Here is a 19,956-nt window from a genome sequence, read left to right on the forward strand (position 1 = left end):
TTGGGAAAGATTAGCTTAAACGTCACTGTCTCGTGTTTCGAATTTTGCTTTACAATTTTTACAACTTTATTTTTCCTTATATACGGATATGATTTTATTTTTTCTCTTTTTTACTTTAATTTTAATCAATTTAATTATTTTTAATTATTTTTATGGATCTCATAACTGCACTATACTTGCACGAGATTTTAAGTGTCATGTAAGAAAATAGAGAAAAAAAAAGGGGGAAAAAATATTTAATGAGGGTGGTCGTCATGTAGGACCACCACCCTCAACACGCCCAGCACTGCTAGTGCATCGTACGCGCACGAGCTAATTTCTTTTGTTGTCTTTAATTATACTGTGAGGCTCACTGCATGAGGCAAAAAACTTGGGTCTCCTTTGCAAGAACCACATCCTTTCTCTCTCTCCCTTAGAGCATCTACACTAGTGGAGCATGCACAAATAAAGAAAAAAAGTAAGCCATGGTGGAGGACAGAGAGGGATGAAAGAGAAAAGTGGGGAGCATATACAAGGGAGGGGATTATTGCAGTAAAATGGGTCCCACCTCAAAAAGCATCAATTGTGCAACAGTCGCGTGGGGGGAAACGGAATGGTCCACTCGGACGTGTGCAAAGCACGCGCCCGAGTGGTGCGTCAGGCGTGCTTGACCAATTACATTTTCATATTTGTTTGTTTAAAAATCAATTTTTGTTTTGTTTTTTTTTCCCCTCCTCTCCCACATTATCTTTCCCAATCACTCTTACATTCTCCCCACTAAATATCCACACTGATAAGGATGCTTTTAGAGCATCCACATTAGTTGGGGAGACATCCACATTAGTTGGGGAGATTTGGGAGATAATGTAAGAGTGATTAGGAAAGAGAATGTGGGAGGGGAGAGGAAAAAAAAAAGAAAAAAAATAACAAAATAAAAATTAAAAAAAAATAATAATAAAAATCTGCCGCGTCAGGCGCGCTGTCAGCGCGCCTGACGCGCTACACGAGCGCGTGCATTGCACACGCCCGTGTAGACATTGGCTGTGCGCAAACGCGCACAGCCAGTGTTAGTTTTTTATTTTTCTTTTTTCTTTTTTGCTGACATTGTCTCCACATTTGCAGGACAAATATCTTGTAAAATAATCCCACCCCACATTTGTTATTATCCCCACCCAAGATAATTCATCTGGCATATCTCCCTAATATCCACTGATGTGGATGCTCTCTCATTGCCACATCACCTATTTTGCCTCAAAAACTTCACCATGAACCACTATTGGGGATTGGCCTTACTACCAGAGTTCTTTGGCAATGTGGTTGTCATATCATACTTATCATACTAAAAATTAATTGGTGATAAGTATGTGGACTTTAACCACACTCTTTCATGATAAGTAACAGCGAATCGAGCACAAATTGGTGATAAGTAAGTGGACATTAATCATTTAACAACATCCTTCCATGATAAGTCACAGTGTCACGTCTCTAATCAAACAGTTGTAGAACTCGACCAACCTGGCCGACGCCTAACAACCCCAACCTGCGCCTACATCCCATCCGGGACTAAACTCGATTTTTGCCTCGCCATTCACCCGAACACAACTTTCGCCTCGTCATCAATCTGAACTCGTAACATATGATTTGATACCAATTGTTGGATTTTAGCGATACACTACACAACATGCGCCACACATGCCATATGCGACTAGACTCGGCTTTCGCCTCGACAATGATCCGAACCCGTGATATCGACTTTGATATCAATTGTTGGATCTCAATTAGGTGGACATTAACTATTTAACCACATCCCTCTATGGTAAACTACAACACCACGTCTCAAATCGAGTATGGACTGAACTCGACCAACTCGACCGATGCCAAACATTTTTATTTTTTAAATTAATAAACTTAAAAGAATAAAATAGTCATTCAAACATTTATGAGTGTTTACAACTTTTCAAAATTAATTTTGGATACATCTCACTCGCTTATCATCGCACGATAAAGATTATAATAAACGACTTGCATTTATTAAGTTAGATTAGAAGTTAAAATTGTTTGAATATGTAAAGCAATTTAAAACTTGAATGATATTAATGTTATTTGTGGATAATTAAATATTAAGTCGCTTTAACCAAAAGTGTGTACCTTATCGATATCAAGTCACTTTAATCAAAACATTAAAAGTTAATTTAATCAAAAGTTAGTAACATTGAGATTAGTCCATTACAGGATCTCAATATACACTTATGCGTTTTTAGGACTACAATCAACAAGAGCTCTTTTAAATATAGTGACAACACATTTAGTGATTGTTTATAAATTTGTTGATAGTTAATTGTATTAGTTATTTTGATCAGTTATTAGTATTAGTGAATTGTATAAAGATGTTTGATAAATTATTTGATTAATGTTAATGTATAACATGTAAAGTAGCTTATAACATTTTAAGTTTTATTTATTTATCAATTGTTGGTTTTGTTTTTCTTTTATATAGCAAATGTAATATTTTAACTAATTGATGTGGTAAGTACACAAGAGTATATGAATATGTAGTTAGGTGGGAATGTCTAAAAGTGAGTAAATTTTTTGTGTGCATTAATATTTGACCATTTATGTTGAGTTATTAAGTCACTGTGATTTACATAACCCCAAATGCTATGTGGCCATGTGGGGAGCTGGGGTGTGAGGGCCTCTGGGGTTGGAGATTCAACATTTTTAAGAGAAGAATGCACAAAAAAGTTTTCCCTTCATCATGTAATAAATGTGCTATTTATAAGTAGTGATAAGGGACACATACCGAGATGGCGAGATCTCGGCATACCTGACACGTGTAGTGCATGTAGACATGTAGTCGGCTGGTTCGACGGCGGTGGAGTGACGCCCACGCATCGCAATATTCCTGATTGACCACTAAGTCGTGCAGACGAATCAAGATCAGGGACATGGGTTAAATTCTCTAAGTAGACCTAATTGAGTCGATCGTCCCGACTTCACTAGGTCAAGGCCGATCTTAAGGTGGGGTGAAGGCTCATGTTGACTAGTCATTTGCTTGATCTTCGCATTTAGGTCAGGTAGATCGAACATGTGCTCAGGAACAATTTCCCGCAGTGACTAAGTTGGGTACCGAGTAAGTATGGTAACATATACTCTGAAAATATTCCCATCACTAATATAATTTTAACAATTATTATTGTTGTTATAGCTGCTTTGTTTTTATTATCAATAATCAACAATAATAATAATAATAAAAGTAGTTAATAATAATTCATCATTACAAATATTCTTTTTCTAATAAAATAACTAAAAGAAGTTTAATTAGGTCCATTTTATAATTTGACAAAATTTAACATATTACTTATATCAACGCTCAAGTGACAGTCATCCTATTAAAAATTATTATTATTATTATTTTAATAATTATAAATAATTAAAAAAATCAACCCCTCCCCATCTCTATTTCCCCATCTCTATTTCCGACTTGGGAGATGAAGAAGTTCCTAGGAGACAAAGACGGAGAGGGGTGTTTTTATTTTTTATTTAAAATTATTAAAACAATTTTACTAATAATTTTGGAATAAGATGATCACCACATAAGTAATGACGTGATGAACATGTTAAATTTGGTTGAATTGCATAATTTTAAACAGTCAAAAGACTTAATTGCATTTTTTTAGTTGGATAACCCAATTACACTAATGAACTTGACACCAATACGGCAGACCTCAATCCTCGTGGTCGATGGGTTGGATCCAAGAACCATGTTTGACATCGCTGAGAAAGAATCAAACCCTTGGCAAATCTTGGGTAATCAAGCGAGGAGCCAGTCACTCATGCACCTGCAGACTCTTCGCGCCCTGTGGCTGTAAGATAAGCTAAACAGTTACATAATTCTCCAAATCCAGTCTAGACTGAATAAAGCAACAAAGCCAACCTTGCTTCATATGTTGTGCACTAGAAGTGGATTTGCAGACCTCATCTGTTTGTAGGAACAAAATATATAGCCATTATAAACAACTGAGTATCATTTTATTGCCACTACTGACATTATTGTTACAAATGCTATTCCTGCAAACAAATCAATGAGTTATTTGGCCTGTGATTAAAATAATTAAAATAAAAAGTATTACATGCTTAGCACACAAATATATTATTTTGTACAAAAAATGCAATATCAGACGCGGGGCGGGGGGGGGGGGGGGGGGGGGGGGAATATTATTCTACAAAGAAGTATTTTGTAACATACAGCAGGTCAGCAGCTTTTTGGTTCTCAGAGATTCTGGCCATTGTGCAAACTATATGTTACAGGTCTCGCATATTACATTTTAAGGCCACATAGTTGTATCCTGATGGTTACTCATGTCAGCTCAGGCACAATGGGCTACATTAAAAGTTGATTTTCTTTTAAAGGATTTTTCCGTAACTGAACAAAATATATATATAATCTAATTATCTAAACAAGTAAACATAGAGCATTTTGTAGTCTATTTGAAGTAAACTGTAAACATAGAGCAAATCATAGGCAAACATTAACTGTTAACTATTAAGAGTCTAAGCAAACTAGCATTCTAGCAAAGTAAGGCAACACTGCCAACACAGCCCCAATTCCTAAGCAAACTAAGCAATCCGTCAGACCACTCAGAACGTCACTGGTTCACTGGCAACACAGCCCCAATACCCAATTCTGAAGCAAACTATGCAAAATCATCTCAAATTCATTTTCATCTATTATCTATAGGAAGCAATAAATTATAAAACGCAACTTCAAATAATCAAATGCAACCCAATCCAAAGTGCTGATGAACTAAATTTTAGTTTTTTAGGTTTTTCTCTTTTATCCAAAATTCCAGTCTTCCAGATGAAAAAGAAATTAAGAACCAATCAGGCAATCAATTAGGTTTAAAGAGACAGAGCAGCTGAGCAGATAATCCAGATATCAAGCAATTGGTCAATGGAATTCAAAACAAAGGACAAAAAGCAGCTATTTGCGGCAGTGGACCATACCGTGAGCGCCTGAGCGGTGAGCCTCGGCAGTCGGCAGATATCAATCAATTGGCGTCTGCAATCTGCCGGTATGCGCAGTGCGGTAGTGGTAGTCGCGAAGAGGGCAAGAGGTGAAATGGTAATTGGTAAAGGAGCCGCATAGGAAGAAACAAGAAGAAAGGAATAAAAAATTATATATATATATATATATATATATATATATATATATATATATATATATATATATATATATATATATATATATATATATATATATATACAGCCCCAAAACGACGTCGTTTTGGGGCTGTATAATTCTTTGCAGTGGGGGCAGCTGCCCCCATGCTCCCTCCGTCACTGATCAGAATATGGAAAATTTGTGGAGTACACCATAAATGCTTGTAACAACATTCACATCATGCCTGCATGTAACAAGTTCCCCATCCTCATGCATTTCATCTAAAGGATTCTAAGAGTGCAGTTAGCATTTCAGATTTGCCCAGATGATAAAATCTGCCTCTCCTCTAGTAAGAGTGTGCACAGATCAATACCTAAAAGAAACCAGTCTAATCCACAACACGTAACTAGAATCGAAGTTTCTCTTCCAGTAGAAGAGAACTTTATCCTTGAACAACACAATTTGTAGAAGACTACCATGACTTGGAATCTAATTATCCAGTTCAATGAATTTGACTGTCCACCTTTGGAGCATCACATTTGCAGTTTACCATTAATTTCACGCACCACCAACTTAGAGTCATTGACCACAATACGGAAGCTTTCATGGACAAGGTAACTACATAATTCGTGTCTAGGTTCTGGCATAAGTGATCTTAGTTCAACAAGGGGATTTGTGATCTCTGAACAATTGAACAATTCCTTACCAGGTTGCACATGCTTCCACCAGAAGTCAGAAAGTGCAATCTCCAAGGCTTGCCAATATTCTTTATCTCGATTCAACCTAAACAAACTACTTCCTTTGGTAGTCCAGATATACAAGTCCATCCAATCTCGATCTAAGATCTCCATCAAACCTTGTGCCTGAGGAATGTAATTAATGGGAATTCTACTACAAGGCCAAGCCTTGGTCATATCACCTCCAAAGAATGGGCATTTGATTTCTAAAACACCTCGGGAAGGCAAACCATGAACATAGGTATCGATTACTCCATCAGGGGAAGCTGCAAGCCAGCCATCTTCTGGGTACATATTGTGATGGACCTGAAAACCATGCAAGGAGACAGGATTTCCAGTAATAAGCATATATCTCTCAAGAGCTTCCTCTTCCTTGATGTTGCTCCAACAGGTGGCTAAGTTTCCAGCAAATGGTTCAATTGCCCCAATCTTCTCTAACCAAAGTTGAACCCTTCGGCGGGGCCAAAAACCAATAGCCTGACTGAAAGTACTTGCCATCAGTTTACCCTTTCTCAAATGTTGCCAATTCTTGAACCGATTCTGTAAACCATTTGATTGAAGAATTGGATGATAGTATTCCAAAGGACTAGTAGCATAGCTGCTATGTCTTAATTGTCTTTTACTGTGGCATGTGAGTGAAGAAGCAACCAACTCCTTAAGATTTTTACAGCGCTTGCAAATCGAAAAACATGTAAAATGAAGACCAGCAAAACGCATACCCTTTGCTGTAAAAGTTATACCTTTCAAATTAGCGATGGAACAGGATAGTATCTACTAAAATAAAATTCATCATGATATAATGATAATATCATGATGACATGATTTGCACAAAAAAAAAAAAACAGAAAATGGATCGATAGGATTGCAAACAACTTCAAAGGCAGTAGAAATTGCAGAATAGAACAGAAACAATTAAACCCATTTGTCCAAGTATTGAGAAATTAAGTTTCATATCTCTGAGAATGGATTACAATTTATTGGATGAGTTGCATACTTGCATAGTTGCATTCCAACAGGGATGATTGGATAATTAATAAGCATGTGCCTAATATACTAGCAAAATGAAAAAACACTGAAATCTCCAGGATTTTCTCGGCTTCCTTATTCAGTTACACCTAAAGCAGTCCTAGGATTTAAAATCTCCATAAACAATTTCCGCCGGCACTAAATAACTACTTCAGCTATTGAATGACCAAAGATAAAATCAATTACAGAAATTGAGACACTCCACAGATTGAGAAACAGTACAATATAGGCAACTTTGACCCCAAAAAAAAAAAAAGATCAATACATGTGTATTAGCAGAAGTTTGATACTAGGGTATCGATGCGGGCAGGCCCACCCCACTGCTGGCTGAGATATTTGATGGCCGACCCGCAGGCTAAATTTCTCTAACCTTAACCAGCACATGCATGCTGGTGGGAGTGGTGGGTCTAGCGACTAGCGGGCTGGGTTAAAAATTTAAAATTTTAATTTTATTTTATCAAAACTAGTCCATTTAGCTTATTAAGAATGATATCAAATATGCCCAAAGTTGTAGATTTTGACAAAGAACCAGTGGTTTGGAGCCCTATAGAATTCATAGGGAGTACAGAAGCAACAGAATTCAGAATTCAGAATTCAAAAGACAAAACACTTGCAAGAGTTAATAAAGTTGCAAAAATACCAAACACTTCCAAGACTTAATGTAAGCCAACAGAATTCAGAATTCATACACATGCTTCTATACTCCATATGAACTCTATAGCCCCCAAACCACTTGAATCATTCATGCGGAGTATTAAAAAATATATAGAATTCACACGGAGTACACAGAAAATTTCCAATAGCAGATCAGCAACCATTCACCAATGGAATTTTTCGTCTAATCATGTGCGGTCTAAATAGTTCTTATCTCCATTCAGGGACGGAGCCAGGATTTCCTTTGAGTGGGGGCGAAGAAGCAAAGGTAAAATGAATTCAAAAATGTTCAAATACAAGGTTCCAACAAAAATAAGGAAATTATGGCAATGCAAATAAAAATCAGTATAGACATACTCACTGCTCACATTCAAAACAATATTAGACATTCTCACTGCTCAGTGCTCACATTCATATAAAAGCACATACGACCAACACTTTGATTGTGATTTCTTAATAGATATTTCCTGGAGGGTTTCAAAAAGAATATATTTCCTGGAAATTTTGATAAAACTAGTTGGAGCAACATTCTAATCAAAGTCAAGCAGCCAGTCTGCTAAACAACCCTCACTGACTGGTACATACTTTTCTTTCTCTTTATAATTTGTTTCATTTTAACAACCACAACAATTCATTTCTTTCCATACACCACTGCACTCTAACAACCAATTCTAATGAATAATTGCCAAATTAAGGTTTACACCTTTTTTTTTTTTCTTTAATCAATTAACAACTTCTATTAGGCAAGATTAAAAACAATATTTTGGCAAAAACTGATGGACTAATTTCACATTCAAAACAATATTAGTCTATTATACATACTCACTGCTCAGTGCTCACATTCATATAAATAAAATTAGAGAAATTAGGGCAAAAAATAATTAGCCAATTAGGAACTACGAACCTGAGATCGTGAGACACTGAGACTGTGATTAGGAACCAACGTGGACTCCTGCTGACCGGTAAGGCGGCGACCGGTCACCGGTGTGGCGGTGTTCCGCGTTTGGTGGCGACTGGCGAGGTGCGACCAGCGACCGTGCGAGGACAGAGGCATAGACAGGGACACTCCGACGAGAGGGGCAGTAGCCGGTACTCCGGTAGCGAGTCTCTTCGGTCTCGAGCCAAATGGTGGAGTAAGGAAAGAGCGAGCAGATGAATACTGGGGTGGAGAAAACGGGGTTTAGGGTTTATCTAATTCCTTCTTTTCATTTCTTTGCATAAATAAACACACTTTAATTCATAAAAATAATAAATAAATAAAAAATGTGGGTCTCACTCTTTCCCTCCCCCCACCCCCACCCCCACCATCAAATTTAACAATTTACTTTACATATTCACATCCATAAAATATTCTTTTCACTTTCAAAATGCATATCACATTAAATTTGTAATTAATTATTTTTTTTATGTACTCAGAGTTTTCATAAATAATTTATGATTGATCAATTAATTTATAGAATGTCATTGGAAATGAAATGCTGAGTAATATATTAGATAAACAGAAATTTCCAACCGACTATCTTAATTGATATTTCCTTACCTTTCTCATGCTATTGTTTAATATAATCAAATAGTGGTTTAGAGTTTTTTCTGGTCGTCTAACAAAATAATAATATAATCAAATACATACATACATAACATAGACAAGCAATTTGGAATAAGAGCATAAACAAGGTTGGAAACAGCAAAATCTAAGAAAAATAAAATTGCTAGAATACTAGCTAGTAGAGACTTTTCTCTCATAAACAAATTTTATATTCGGTACTAAACATACAAATTAAGCACAATTCGGGCTTCTTCCCGGCCCGCCATAGTAGAAATGGGTTCCCCAGTCGCTACTGTAAGAGCTCTTGATGTCATAACAATTAGTGTTCTCTGCAAGTGTGGATATGCCTTGAACCGAGCTGAGACTGTTATCGGAATCTACAACTTCAAGGTTTCGGAAATAGCTCGCCTTTCTAAACCCTTCTTCTGCGTAATAGCCCGAGCCCATTTGGGTGGATGTGTGTTCGCCCGTGGCCCGAGAGTTCACCACCTCTCCTCCCCACTCCACCATGGTGGCCCGATCCGCCAAGTGCGTGAATAGCTCCGCGGGCCAGTAGCCCACTAAAGTGTTGTCACCAAAGCCCATCCACCAATTCCCAATCTTTGGGTCCTGCAATCAAATTACATGAAATTATGGTACATTGCAATGTGTAAAACCCGACCCGTGAACAACCCACATCAATACTGACCGGCAATTTATATTGTGGATCACTAATTATTTTTATTGTTAGTATACTAAAGATTTATTTTTAACGTACTGAAAGTTCATTTTTAAGTAATATATTTAAAAATGAACATTTAGTACATTAAAAATAAACATTAAGTATACAAAATGCAAGGTGGACCATTAAATACAAACTAATAATTTTATAATGGGCTAATTTCATAATTGTATGGACAAGATTTGATATGGACCTTCCATATGAGGATGGTGATGTCATATTGGCTTCCATCAATGGCAGATACGGGAGAAATGGCAGCACCGATTGCAATTCTATTATTTGTTTGCACAAATCCAGAACACAAAAGATTGTAGCATCCGGTTGCTTGATATGCATCACTCTGTAAATATTTCATATAAAACGTATTACTTTACACGTTACTATATTTAAGATATATTAGGTCAAATGTAAACGAAAACGAAATAAATTTAAAAGGTTTATTTACTCTTTTGCCCTTAAAGAGGTCAAAAAGATTTATTGCCAGTGACACATTTGACATGTCACATGGACTAATTAATACCATTACTAAATGCATGAGTTGGGCAAAGTGGGAAACTAAAGCAGAGAGCCTCCCACTTCCATGCATGCATTAATATTTCAAAGGACCACTAGCATTTACTACTACACCCTTGTGATATTGGAATTGTCATCTTCATGTCCTGTCTAATATGGTCTTTTAATCTTTTAATGTTTAATGACTTTTAAACAGTCATCATGTTCTTCAGTGCCTTCCCCAACTTTTTTCAGCTTTTATTGCCCATCCTACCAACAAAATGATTGGCTCAAAATCTTGAAGGAAAATATTATATATCTGAATTTCTTTAATAAATAATTTCTCAAGTGTCATAAGTTATATAGTATTAAGTGTTACATTTACTTTATATTCATTGATTATTCGTGAATTTAATGATTCATGTACATCATTTTAATTTGTTTGATTTTTAAGTTCTCATATATAACTACTTAGTTTGTTAAATAGTCAAAATTTACAGGTGGATAGGTGATTTATATGTTCAACTTTTTAAATTATTCTAAGCTAACATACACAACAAAATAACAATAATATATTATTCCATCTATATAAATATGTAATTTTAGGGCTAGATAATAAGAGATCGAAGTACAATTTGCATTTTCTTTAGGCATACCAAAAAATATTATTTTTTTCATCTCATTTTATGTGTTTAGTTCGATTAATATGATTTGACTCAAGTTATATAATTTTTTTCGTAATATTTAGTTTAGTATTAACATAATATATATATATATATATATATATATATATATATATATATATATATATATATATATATATCACATTTAAAAAATGAAAAAAATATCAAAATTTATATTTAAAACAGTAAAGAAAATAAGTGTAAAAGAAAATGTTTGTTTACCTAATAAATAATAAACATGTCATACAATTAAAATGATACACATAAAATACTAATAATTAATTAAATAACCTCATTTGGTTATGCTAGCTAATACGTTTAAGTGTATTTATTTATTTATTTTTAATTTATTTCTTATAAATACTAATTTTGGTTTTATATAGAGGCTATAGTTCCAACTATTCAAACTTGACAACAAAAATAAAAAGGAAAAAAAAGGTAATCGATTTCGAGGACTACTTAACTTTCAATGCACGGAATCCAAATAATAAATGCAATTTAAACAAAGAAATTGGTACTTTGTGGGAGCATCCCTTGACCCAAGGCAAGGTTGACTTTACATTCAAGATTCCTCTACTAGGATTACCAAATTTTATGGCTCTGACTAACTTATAATTAATTATATAATTATCGTTTTCGTACCTATTTCTAATCCCCTTTCAAATCTAACCATATCGATACCAATCCACACAATTTTCAAGATTTATAGTCATTCAAATTTAACTTTTTTTTTGTCTAATATTATTTTTAATTATTAAACTTAATATTATGAAAAATGGGATAAAAAATAATTTCAATCAAACTTATACTGAACAAATAAAAGGCGAAACTGCACAAATAAACTGGGACAGAAAGTATTATATAAAAAATGAGGATAGAAATCTGACCGTCCAATAAGTGAACAATCTAGGCCTGTTATCACCATACAGCTCCGGACTAACCTGACTAGTAGAAGAATCAAAGCTTTAGAAATTTAGCTAATTGTTTTTTTTTTTTTTAAACAAAGAAGTTTAGCTCTTTTTTTAAAAAGCAAAGTTGAAAAGAAAAAGAATAATGGGATAGGATTGGGTGTGAGAGGGAGCAGGGAGTTGGAAGGAGTACCTGCCAGCCAGCTTCTATGCTGTTGAGATCTGAGCCGTCGAAAGATCCCGAGAGTACCCAGATCTGGGAGAGGCTGAACTCGTTGCCTATCTCAATGGATGGGTCCCACACGTTAATCGTCGCCTTCGCTCCGTATATATCCTGCGAGGCTCCGGTGTACGCGATTGCATGCTATACAAATTCATGACAACATATTTTTTTCTGTTTAGTTAAAAAAAAATAAAAAAAAATCCCACAATACCACACCTAATAATATCGTCTACTATTTAATGCCATATCTTATTTTATTTGAAAAATCAATATTACACTACATATTATAATATCACACGATATATTATAATACTTTCAGAATTCACTTAGTGCCATGTCAAAATGTCAAATGGGATTTACTCCTCCATAAAATATTATGGTTATTTATTACAAACTTTGACCATAGAAAATAGTGTAGTAATTAATGCCCAATTTGAATTTACCATACTACAAATTCTCTAAATCTATTACTATAATATATATTTAATGAGTCATATCAAGAGGGTGTTTGGTTCATATATAGCAATAGGAATCGGAATGAAAATTGAATATTTGATAATGATATGAGTTTGGGTAAAAGTATTTTGTATGTTTAGTAATATAGTGGAATTGAAATGATTACCTAATATTTGGTTATGTATAACCCTATAATGAGAATAAATGTTTTAAAAATACGAACAAAAAATCAAGACAATCGATCATATATATAATATAAAATGACATCTAAAGCACCAATATGAAAAAAAAAAATCTAAAAGCACAAACTCAAACTTACAAATCATATTACCAATAAGATAGAATGATGCATTTTTTAATTAGGGAATGATGTTTTTAATTGAAGCGATAATCAAATCTCATAGTTATGTTTTAAAAAAGTTGTCAACCAAATACTAACTATGATTTTGATTATCATTCCTAATGTATAAACTTATGAATCAAACACACCCATTTTTTTTGTTTGGGTCATGAAAAAACTCATAATTACTATTCTATGGTATATATTAGTAAACCAGACTCTTGTGTAATAAATGGTTAATTAACCACATAATAGAGGTAAGCGTATTAAAAAAATAATAATAATGCATGTGCAACAAGTTGAATGAAAAGGTAAAATTGAGACAAAAATGAATAAATTTAATGTAGATAGTAAACACACCTCATGGCCATTGGCGCTAACACCGTCCGGCGCATCAACACGGCGGTCAAGCGGCACATATCGCCGTTGTTTTTTCCCAAAGTCGTAAAGAGACTTGGCCCTCAACACATCGTGCACCGTGCTCCGCCGTATCGGCACCGTGCCTTTGGGGCAGCGCAGCCCGTTCCGGTGCCACAGCTGCGGCACGCCGCCGCCGCCGCTACTATTCTTCATCGTCTCATCTCTCACCGCATCCTCTTTCACCGTTTTCATCCTCGGCATTTCCGGCGGATCTCTCTGCGCTCATCATCGCATCATATCATTGCAAAGGATCAAATCAAACCTCAATCATACATATCATTGCATTATATTGTCGCCACAATAATTTCTAAAACCCATCCCATAATTAGCAATGATGTCTTATAATATAAGCTTGTTGCTTAATTTATATGAAAGATATATAATCAACATCTATGAGTGTTGCAGGTAAATCAGTCGCTATTATCCATAAGTGATTGGTTCAAAAAAAGAATATTAATCCGTCATTTTGAAAGGAGGAGTCGAACTTGTAACTTTATGGTTATTAAACCTAACAATCTGACTTGAGTTGACTAGGTTGTCCTCTCATTCATGGTATATTTTGATCATATTAGGTATTGTAGAAACATTGTAGAATATAATGCTTATATTTCCCAACTAACATTATATTCTTAGAAATTTAGTTTCAAAATAGGGTGTACCTGGATCTTGTGATTCTTGAGAAGAGGATGATCTAGAGCTGGCTGTTTTCTTTTATGAACACAATCAATGATATCTCCATCTGGGCTCTAAACAAAACCATAGTATATATATAAAAACACAAGATATACATATATATATATAAGGAGAGAGAGAGAGAGAGAGAGAGAGAGAGAGAGAGAGAGAGAGAGAGAGAATTGAAAGAAACCTGAATGGTGAGAACTGGGGGTTTGTTGATCTTGTCAAGATGCTTCTCAATCCTATCAAGCCTTAAGCTGCTGACATGTCTGTATCTTGTGTAGTTGAAGGTTTGGGTCTCAACAGCCTGAGACCTTTGCCAGAAGAACCAAAGAAAAAATGGCACCAGAAAAACAGAAGAAGAAGATCTTCTTCTTCTTCCAAAAATGACCATTTCATTCATTGCCATAACAAAAGAATAAGAATTTCTTTAAGCCCAGAAAGAAAGGAGATCAAAAAAGGGTCTGAAAGAAAGCAAACTAGAAACCCATTAAGAGATGGAATTCCCAACTGCTAACCACAAATTAAAGCTGAAAGCTCCCCGGCCTTAATATCGATCACCAACTAACGAACAGGGAATTGAAATTGAAGAAAATCCAGAAAATGACTTTTGTATTTAATATATATATATATATAGTGATTTAAGTGTTGACAGAAATGAATGAAGAGAGGTGGGTGAAGCAGAATTAAGAAGGAGGAAATGAATGAAGAACAGTAACTAGATAGCTAGCACAAAACCCCAAACATCTGCAGCTTCATCATGATTGATATTATATATCACCATCTCTGCATGGAATTTATATCCAAATATATATATTTATATATAATAATTGATGGGTTTAATTTAGTTTGGTCTAGATAGGGTTGAACTGAACAGGTTAAATTTGAAAGGGGATGGAGCTGATATATGTGTATATGTGTATGTATAGGTAGAGAGAGAGAGAGAGAGGTGATTATGAGAATGGTAATAAATCAGAGAGACCTACCCATCCTCTCAACAAAGCCCACCCTCTTTTATTGCCACTTGAATATTTCATCTGCCTCCCTGCCACCTCACAATCTTCACCATTAATACTCCTTAGCTAGCTTGCTTTCTTGCTTTTTTTTTTTTTTTTTTTTTTTTTTTTTTTTTTTTTTAACTTCTCCTCTTCTACATCTCTTTCGGCTTAGCTATATACAATGACTCTCATTTAAATTTGGAAAATAAATAAATTTTTATTTACTCCATTGATTATTTTCTGTTATGCAATAATATATTGTGGGTTGGAACTTTCCATTTGGAAGAGTCACACTTATGTCGCTTACCTCTAAATATATACCATACGAATTATAAAGTGTATCTGGACTGTGTCCCATATATATTTATAATATAATCTGAGTTCAAACCTTCCATTTGAAAGAGCCACAGTTATGTTATTTGACTTCTAAAGTGTATATCCCTCTCTCTCTCTCTATATATATATATATATATATATATATATATATATATATATATATATATATATATATATATATATATATATATATATATATATATATATATATATATATATAGAATAAAGTTCAAATGCGGCGGGATCTTCCCGTGCGGCGGAATTTCAGAATACACCAACAGTGTTAACAGTGTATGGTGTTTTTACTCACACCTAATGGTGTGTGTTTGGTGATGTAGGGCTTTATTTACTCTGTTTTTTGTGGTGTATTTTTCTAACGTTGATGGTGCATATTTGTTGAACTATTGGTGTTGCCGCACCTCGTCTCTCTCTCTCTCTCTCTCTCTCTCTATATATATATATATATATATATATATATATATATATATATATATATATATATAAAGTTCAAATGCGGCGGTGTGGCGGAATTTCAGAATACACCAACAGTGTTAACAATATGCACCAACAGTGTAAGAAAAACACACCACAATGAAATGCAATAAAACATCACAGAATACACAACAGACTCAAAACAATACATACACCATATAACTCACCACCCCCAATGGTGTATTTCTGAACAGTGTATGGTGTTTTTACTCACACCTAATGGTGTGTGTTTGGTGATGCAGGACTCTGTTTACTCTGTTTTTTGTGGTGTATTTTCCTAACGTTGATGGTGCATATTTGTTGAAGTATTGGTGTTGCCGCACCGTAAGAAATTGTCGTACCGTAAGACACTGCCGCACCTGAACTCGCCCATATATATATATATATATATATATATATATATATATATATATATATATATACACCTCCAAACGTGCGCATCTAGCACTCTATATATGTAAAATTCAAAATTTGGGATCCATGCATTCATTATATCTTAACTAAATTGGTAATTGAATTTGATGAATATTTTGTCAAGTACTACCATCTAACTTTCAAATTAGCATCTTGTTATCTAACTTTCAAATTAGTGTGTTGGTGGATATTTTAACCTGATATATGATGATTTACACTACATTTATTTATTTATTTTTAAAAAGATAACACGAGAAATTTAAGTTCGACTCCAATGAAAGTAGCGACGTATTGACTTTCTTAGTTTGAACCGATTAAGATATGTATGTGCACCTCCTTATGATCATTTACTGGCTAAGGTTACAATCGATGTTTCAACTTTCAACCAGAGCAGAGCACACCGGCCTTCAGGTGATATTTGTAGATTTTCCTGTAAATCAAAGATGACAAGAGAAACCCGCAATCACCATTCAAAGGTTTGAATTGAGTAAACATCGCTTCTATGTAATAGCGGCAAACTATCAAGGAACAATAAATCACTATGTTTATTTTTTGTACCGGTTCTATTAATATAATTTAAACTATAACAATTATAATTAGAGTTAATACCCAAAATCGTCCTCGACTATAGCGGTTTTTCTCAATTTCGTCCTAAACGATTTTGGTGACCTAATATCGTCCCAGACTTTTGTGTTTCGCTCAATTTAGTCCTCCATTTGTTATTCCGTCAAATTGGTGTTAAATAAATGGAAAATTTAGTAATGTCAATATTGATCTCTCTTTACTTTCAACTTGTGAAGTGCGAAATTCCTCTTTCTTGTACGAATTACACCGAGAATTACTCCCGGACCTACAAATCAAATGTTATATTCGCAGTTTTAGGAGTAATTCGTAAAAAAAAAAAAAGGATTTCGCAGTTCACATGTCTATGAGTAAAGAGATGTCAATATTAAAATTACTGAATTGTCTATTTATTTAACACCAAATGGACAGAATAACAAATGAAGGACTAAATTGAGCAAAAACACAAAAGTCTGGGACTAAATTGAGCGAAACACAAAAGTATGGGACGATATTAGGTCACCAAAGTCGTTTAGGACGAAATTGAGAAAAATCACTATAGTCGAGGACGATTTTGGGTATTAACTTATTATAATTATTATAGAGTACTTGTGGAATTATAAGTCAGGTAATAATTTGCTTCAAATAAAGTACATAACTGAGCTGAGGGATCGTAGGATACAAAATAAAAACATCATGCTTATTTAATTTGTGTCTAAGGTAATGAATGTATGATGGTCCAAATAATTCGCAATAAATTTTGTTGATTGATGAATGATCAATACAAGTATTCTCAATTATATAACAAATAATTCCCACAAAAATTTATAAATACAACTAATGAATTTAAAACATTTTGTAGAAAGTATTTCCAAGAGTTCAGAAAACAAATTATTTTGATGTTCACTATTTTAATTGACTGGTTGTTTAATTTATAAATACATTTTAATTTGATAATCAACTTAATTAGATAAATTAATTAATATGTGTAGATAGTTGGAATACGCTTTTATGTTTTATACATTTTATGCTCAACACACCCATCATGTGTGCAAGGTCTATTACTATTAATCTAATTCTAATACCAAAAGAGTTAATACATACTCAAAATAGTCCTCGACTATATTGATTTTTCTCAATTTCGTCTAAACGACTTTAGTGACTTAATGTAGTCCCAAACTTTTGTGTTATTGTTTAATTTAGTTCTGCATTTGTTATTACGTCAAATTGGTGTTAAATAGATGAACAATTTAGTAATTTCAATATTGGCCTCTCTTTTAATTTATTTATAATGATTAAATAAATCGTTCCTCTTTTAAGAGCAGGACTCATTTTATAATTATTGTAAATTTGAAAGTTTAGTAATACTAAGATTGTATCCTTTAATTTCTCAATATGGAAGGTGTGGATATGTCCACACTTTTTATAGGGGAGAAAGGCTCTCCCGTACGTGAACCTTCCCCTGAACAAGAATAACTTTTTTTTTTTTTTTTTTTTTTTTAACACTCATGATTCTTTAAAATGTAGTATTTGTTCTATATTTTTTCAACCTAAAAAATTAATATAATATCCCCACCATTAGAGTTTGTTAATGTGAACAACATTAACTAATTAAAGCAAACAATTTGTAAAAAATTTCCACTAAGAGTAACATTTGCATGTGTGTTTTGTGTAGCCACCAACTTGATAGTTAACTTTTTGTTTCCATTTTTCTATTTAATTCCTTTTCCGTTGTGACCTTTCTTTACTCCAAATCTAAGTATAGTTGGACTTGCTACTCACTTAAAGTTACATCCAAATTATCTTCACTGCACCATACACACCATCACAACCTTATGCTACTGTTTAGTTTTTTTTTTTCGTTAAAAAAAAAAACTTTGCAATATATTATATATTATTATTACCCCAAATTATAGAATTAATTTATGTATAAATTGAAAGGTCAAACTTTGCAGTGTATTATAATATTTTGGTATGGTTTACCAACTTATACTTTGCTTCCAATTAATATATATTATATTATATTATATTATGATATTTATTGTGAAATATATACTCTACCAATGAAAAGGATGTGTTGGCTGCCTAATTAATCATGCATTTATCTACCACTAATAATTAGGGTATTGGAGAAACAGTTGCAGCTGAGCTAGCTTAGCTTGCTTTATCTAATGGCCCAATGAAAGCTACAAGCTAAGAGGGATCATAATTGGTTCTAATTCAATAATTAATGACCTATATATATACTACCTTGAATTATGAATTTTTTTTTTCTAATAAGGGGACGATCGATTTTTATAGGGTTTAAGAACTAATAAATAATGAAATGGACCGGGAGTGCAGCAAACAAGGGATATAATTAAATATAGTAAATAATAATAATAATAAAAATACTGAAATTTCAAAAGTGAAAGTATTGGAGAATGGAAGGATTCTTTCTTCTATTCTGTTGGGTAGTGAGCTAGCGCTGAAGAAATTCACGAGATTTTCCCATAATCCATGCTACAATGCGCTCATATCCACGTCTACATACATTATTAATAATTAATTATTTAACCTCAATTACAACTAAACTGGTCGATCAATCTAAAATAGTTTCTTAAACTTTGTTTCGTTAGTAACCCTAGGTGTAAACTTATAGCTATTATCCGAAAACAATGTGCACAGAATAAACCTCGCTCCTATGTAATAATTTTCATACCACATAGAAAAGGTAAACTGCACTACAAATACCTTGTTGCTTGACTGAAATGACGTTGATAAGTATTAACCTTACGATCTTTAGGTACAAGAGTCATTCTTCACCCACTCGATTACAGTTTTTATGGCTGGTGGTAGCTAGAAACTTATTATTAATAATTAAATTGAAATTAATACATTAGAATTTAGAAGTAGGAACACTTAATATGTGGCATTAATTAATGTTGTAAGCTTCGAGTCTCGAATCTCGAATGCTGCTTTAATTGTGTGTTTGTTTATGAAATTGAACAAAAAAAATGAAGATTGTCAGCTTCTTTAACTCCCCAAACGCCAAACCTGGAACTCCGGAATTTGACTCACATTTTTTAATGTTGTACGTTGAGTTAAATATATATTAAAACAAACTAGCCTACTAACCATATCTTCATTCCTTG

At 33.7% G+C, this 19,956-nt stretch overlaps 2 protein-coding genes across 3 annotated transcripts; both read right to left on the minus strand.

Moving 5' to 3' along the window:
- Window positions 1-5,329: 5,329 nt before the first annotated feature.
- LOC109190557 lies at window positions 5,330-8,732 on the minus strand. Of its 2 annotated transcripts, none has more exons than XR_002055740.1 (2): window positions 5,611-7,832; window positions 5,330-5,511 (listed from the first exon to the last, which is right to left on the minus strand). XR_002055740.1 is itself a non-coding variant. In XM_019341060.1 (2 exons), exon 2 carries the CDS (start codon window positions 6,592-6,594, stop codon window positions 5,674-5,676), a length of 921 nt encoding a protein of 306 aa, XP_019196605.1. In that variant the 5' UTR covers window positions 6,595-6,602; window positions 8,462-8,732; the 3' UTR covers window positions 5,330-5,673. The 2 variants fall into 2 exon arrangements, 1 of the variants encoding a protein (XP_019196605.1); XM_019341060.1 differs by adding an exon at window positions 8,462-8,732 and having other exon boundaries at window positions 5,330-6,602.
- A 426-nt stretch (window positions 8,733-9,158) lies between these two features.
- On the minus strand, window positions 9,159-14,977 carry LOC109190216. The gene is made up of 7 exons (XM_019340668.1): window positions 14,212-14,977; window positions 14,006-14,092; window positions 13,287-13,562; window positions 12,101-12,271; window positions 11,887-11,940; window positions 10,018-10,164; window positions 9,159-9,712 (listed from the first exon to the last, which is right to left on the minus strand). The coding sequence occupies exons 1-7, from the start codon at window positions 14,428-14,430 to the stop codon at window positions 9,335-9,337; spliced, it is 1,332 nt and encodes a 443-aa protein (XP_019196213.1). The 5' UTR covers window positions 14,431-14,977; the 3' UTR covers window positions 9,159-9,334.
- Between the last annotated feature and the right edge of the window lie 4,979 nt (window positions 14,978-19,956).

This window comes from Ipomoea nil, unplaced genomic scaffold (assembly GCF_001879475.1).
Source record: "Ipomoea nil cultivar Tokyo-kokei standard unplaced genomic scaffold, Asagao_1.1 scaffold1576, whole genome shotgun sequence".
In the NCBI taxonomy this organism is placed as follows: domain Eukaryota; kingdom Viridiplantae; phylum Streptophyta; class Magnoliopsida; order Solanales; family Convolvulaceae; genus Ipomoea; species Ipomoea nil.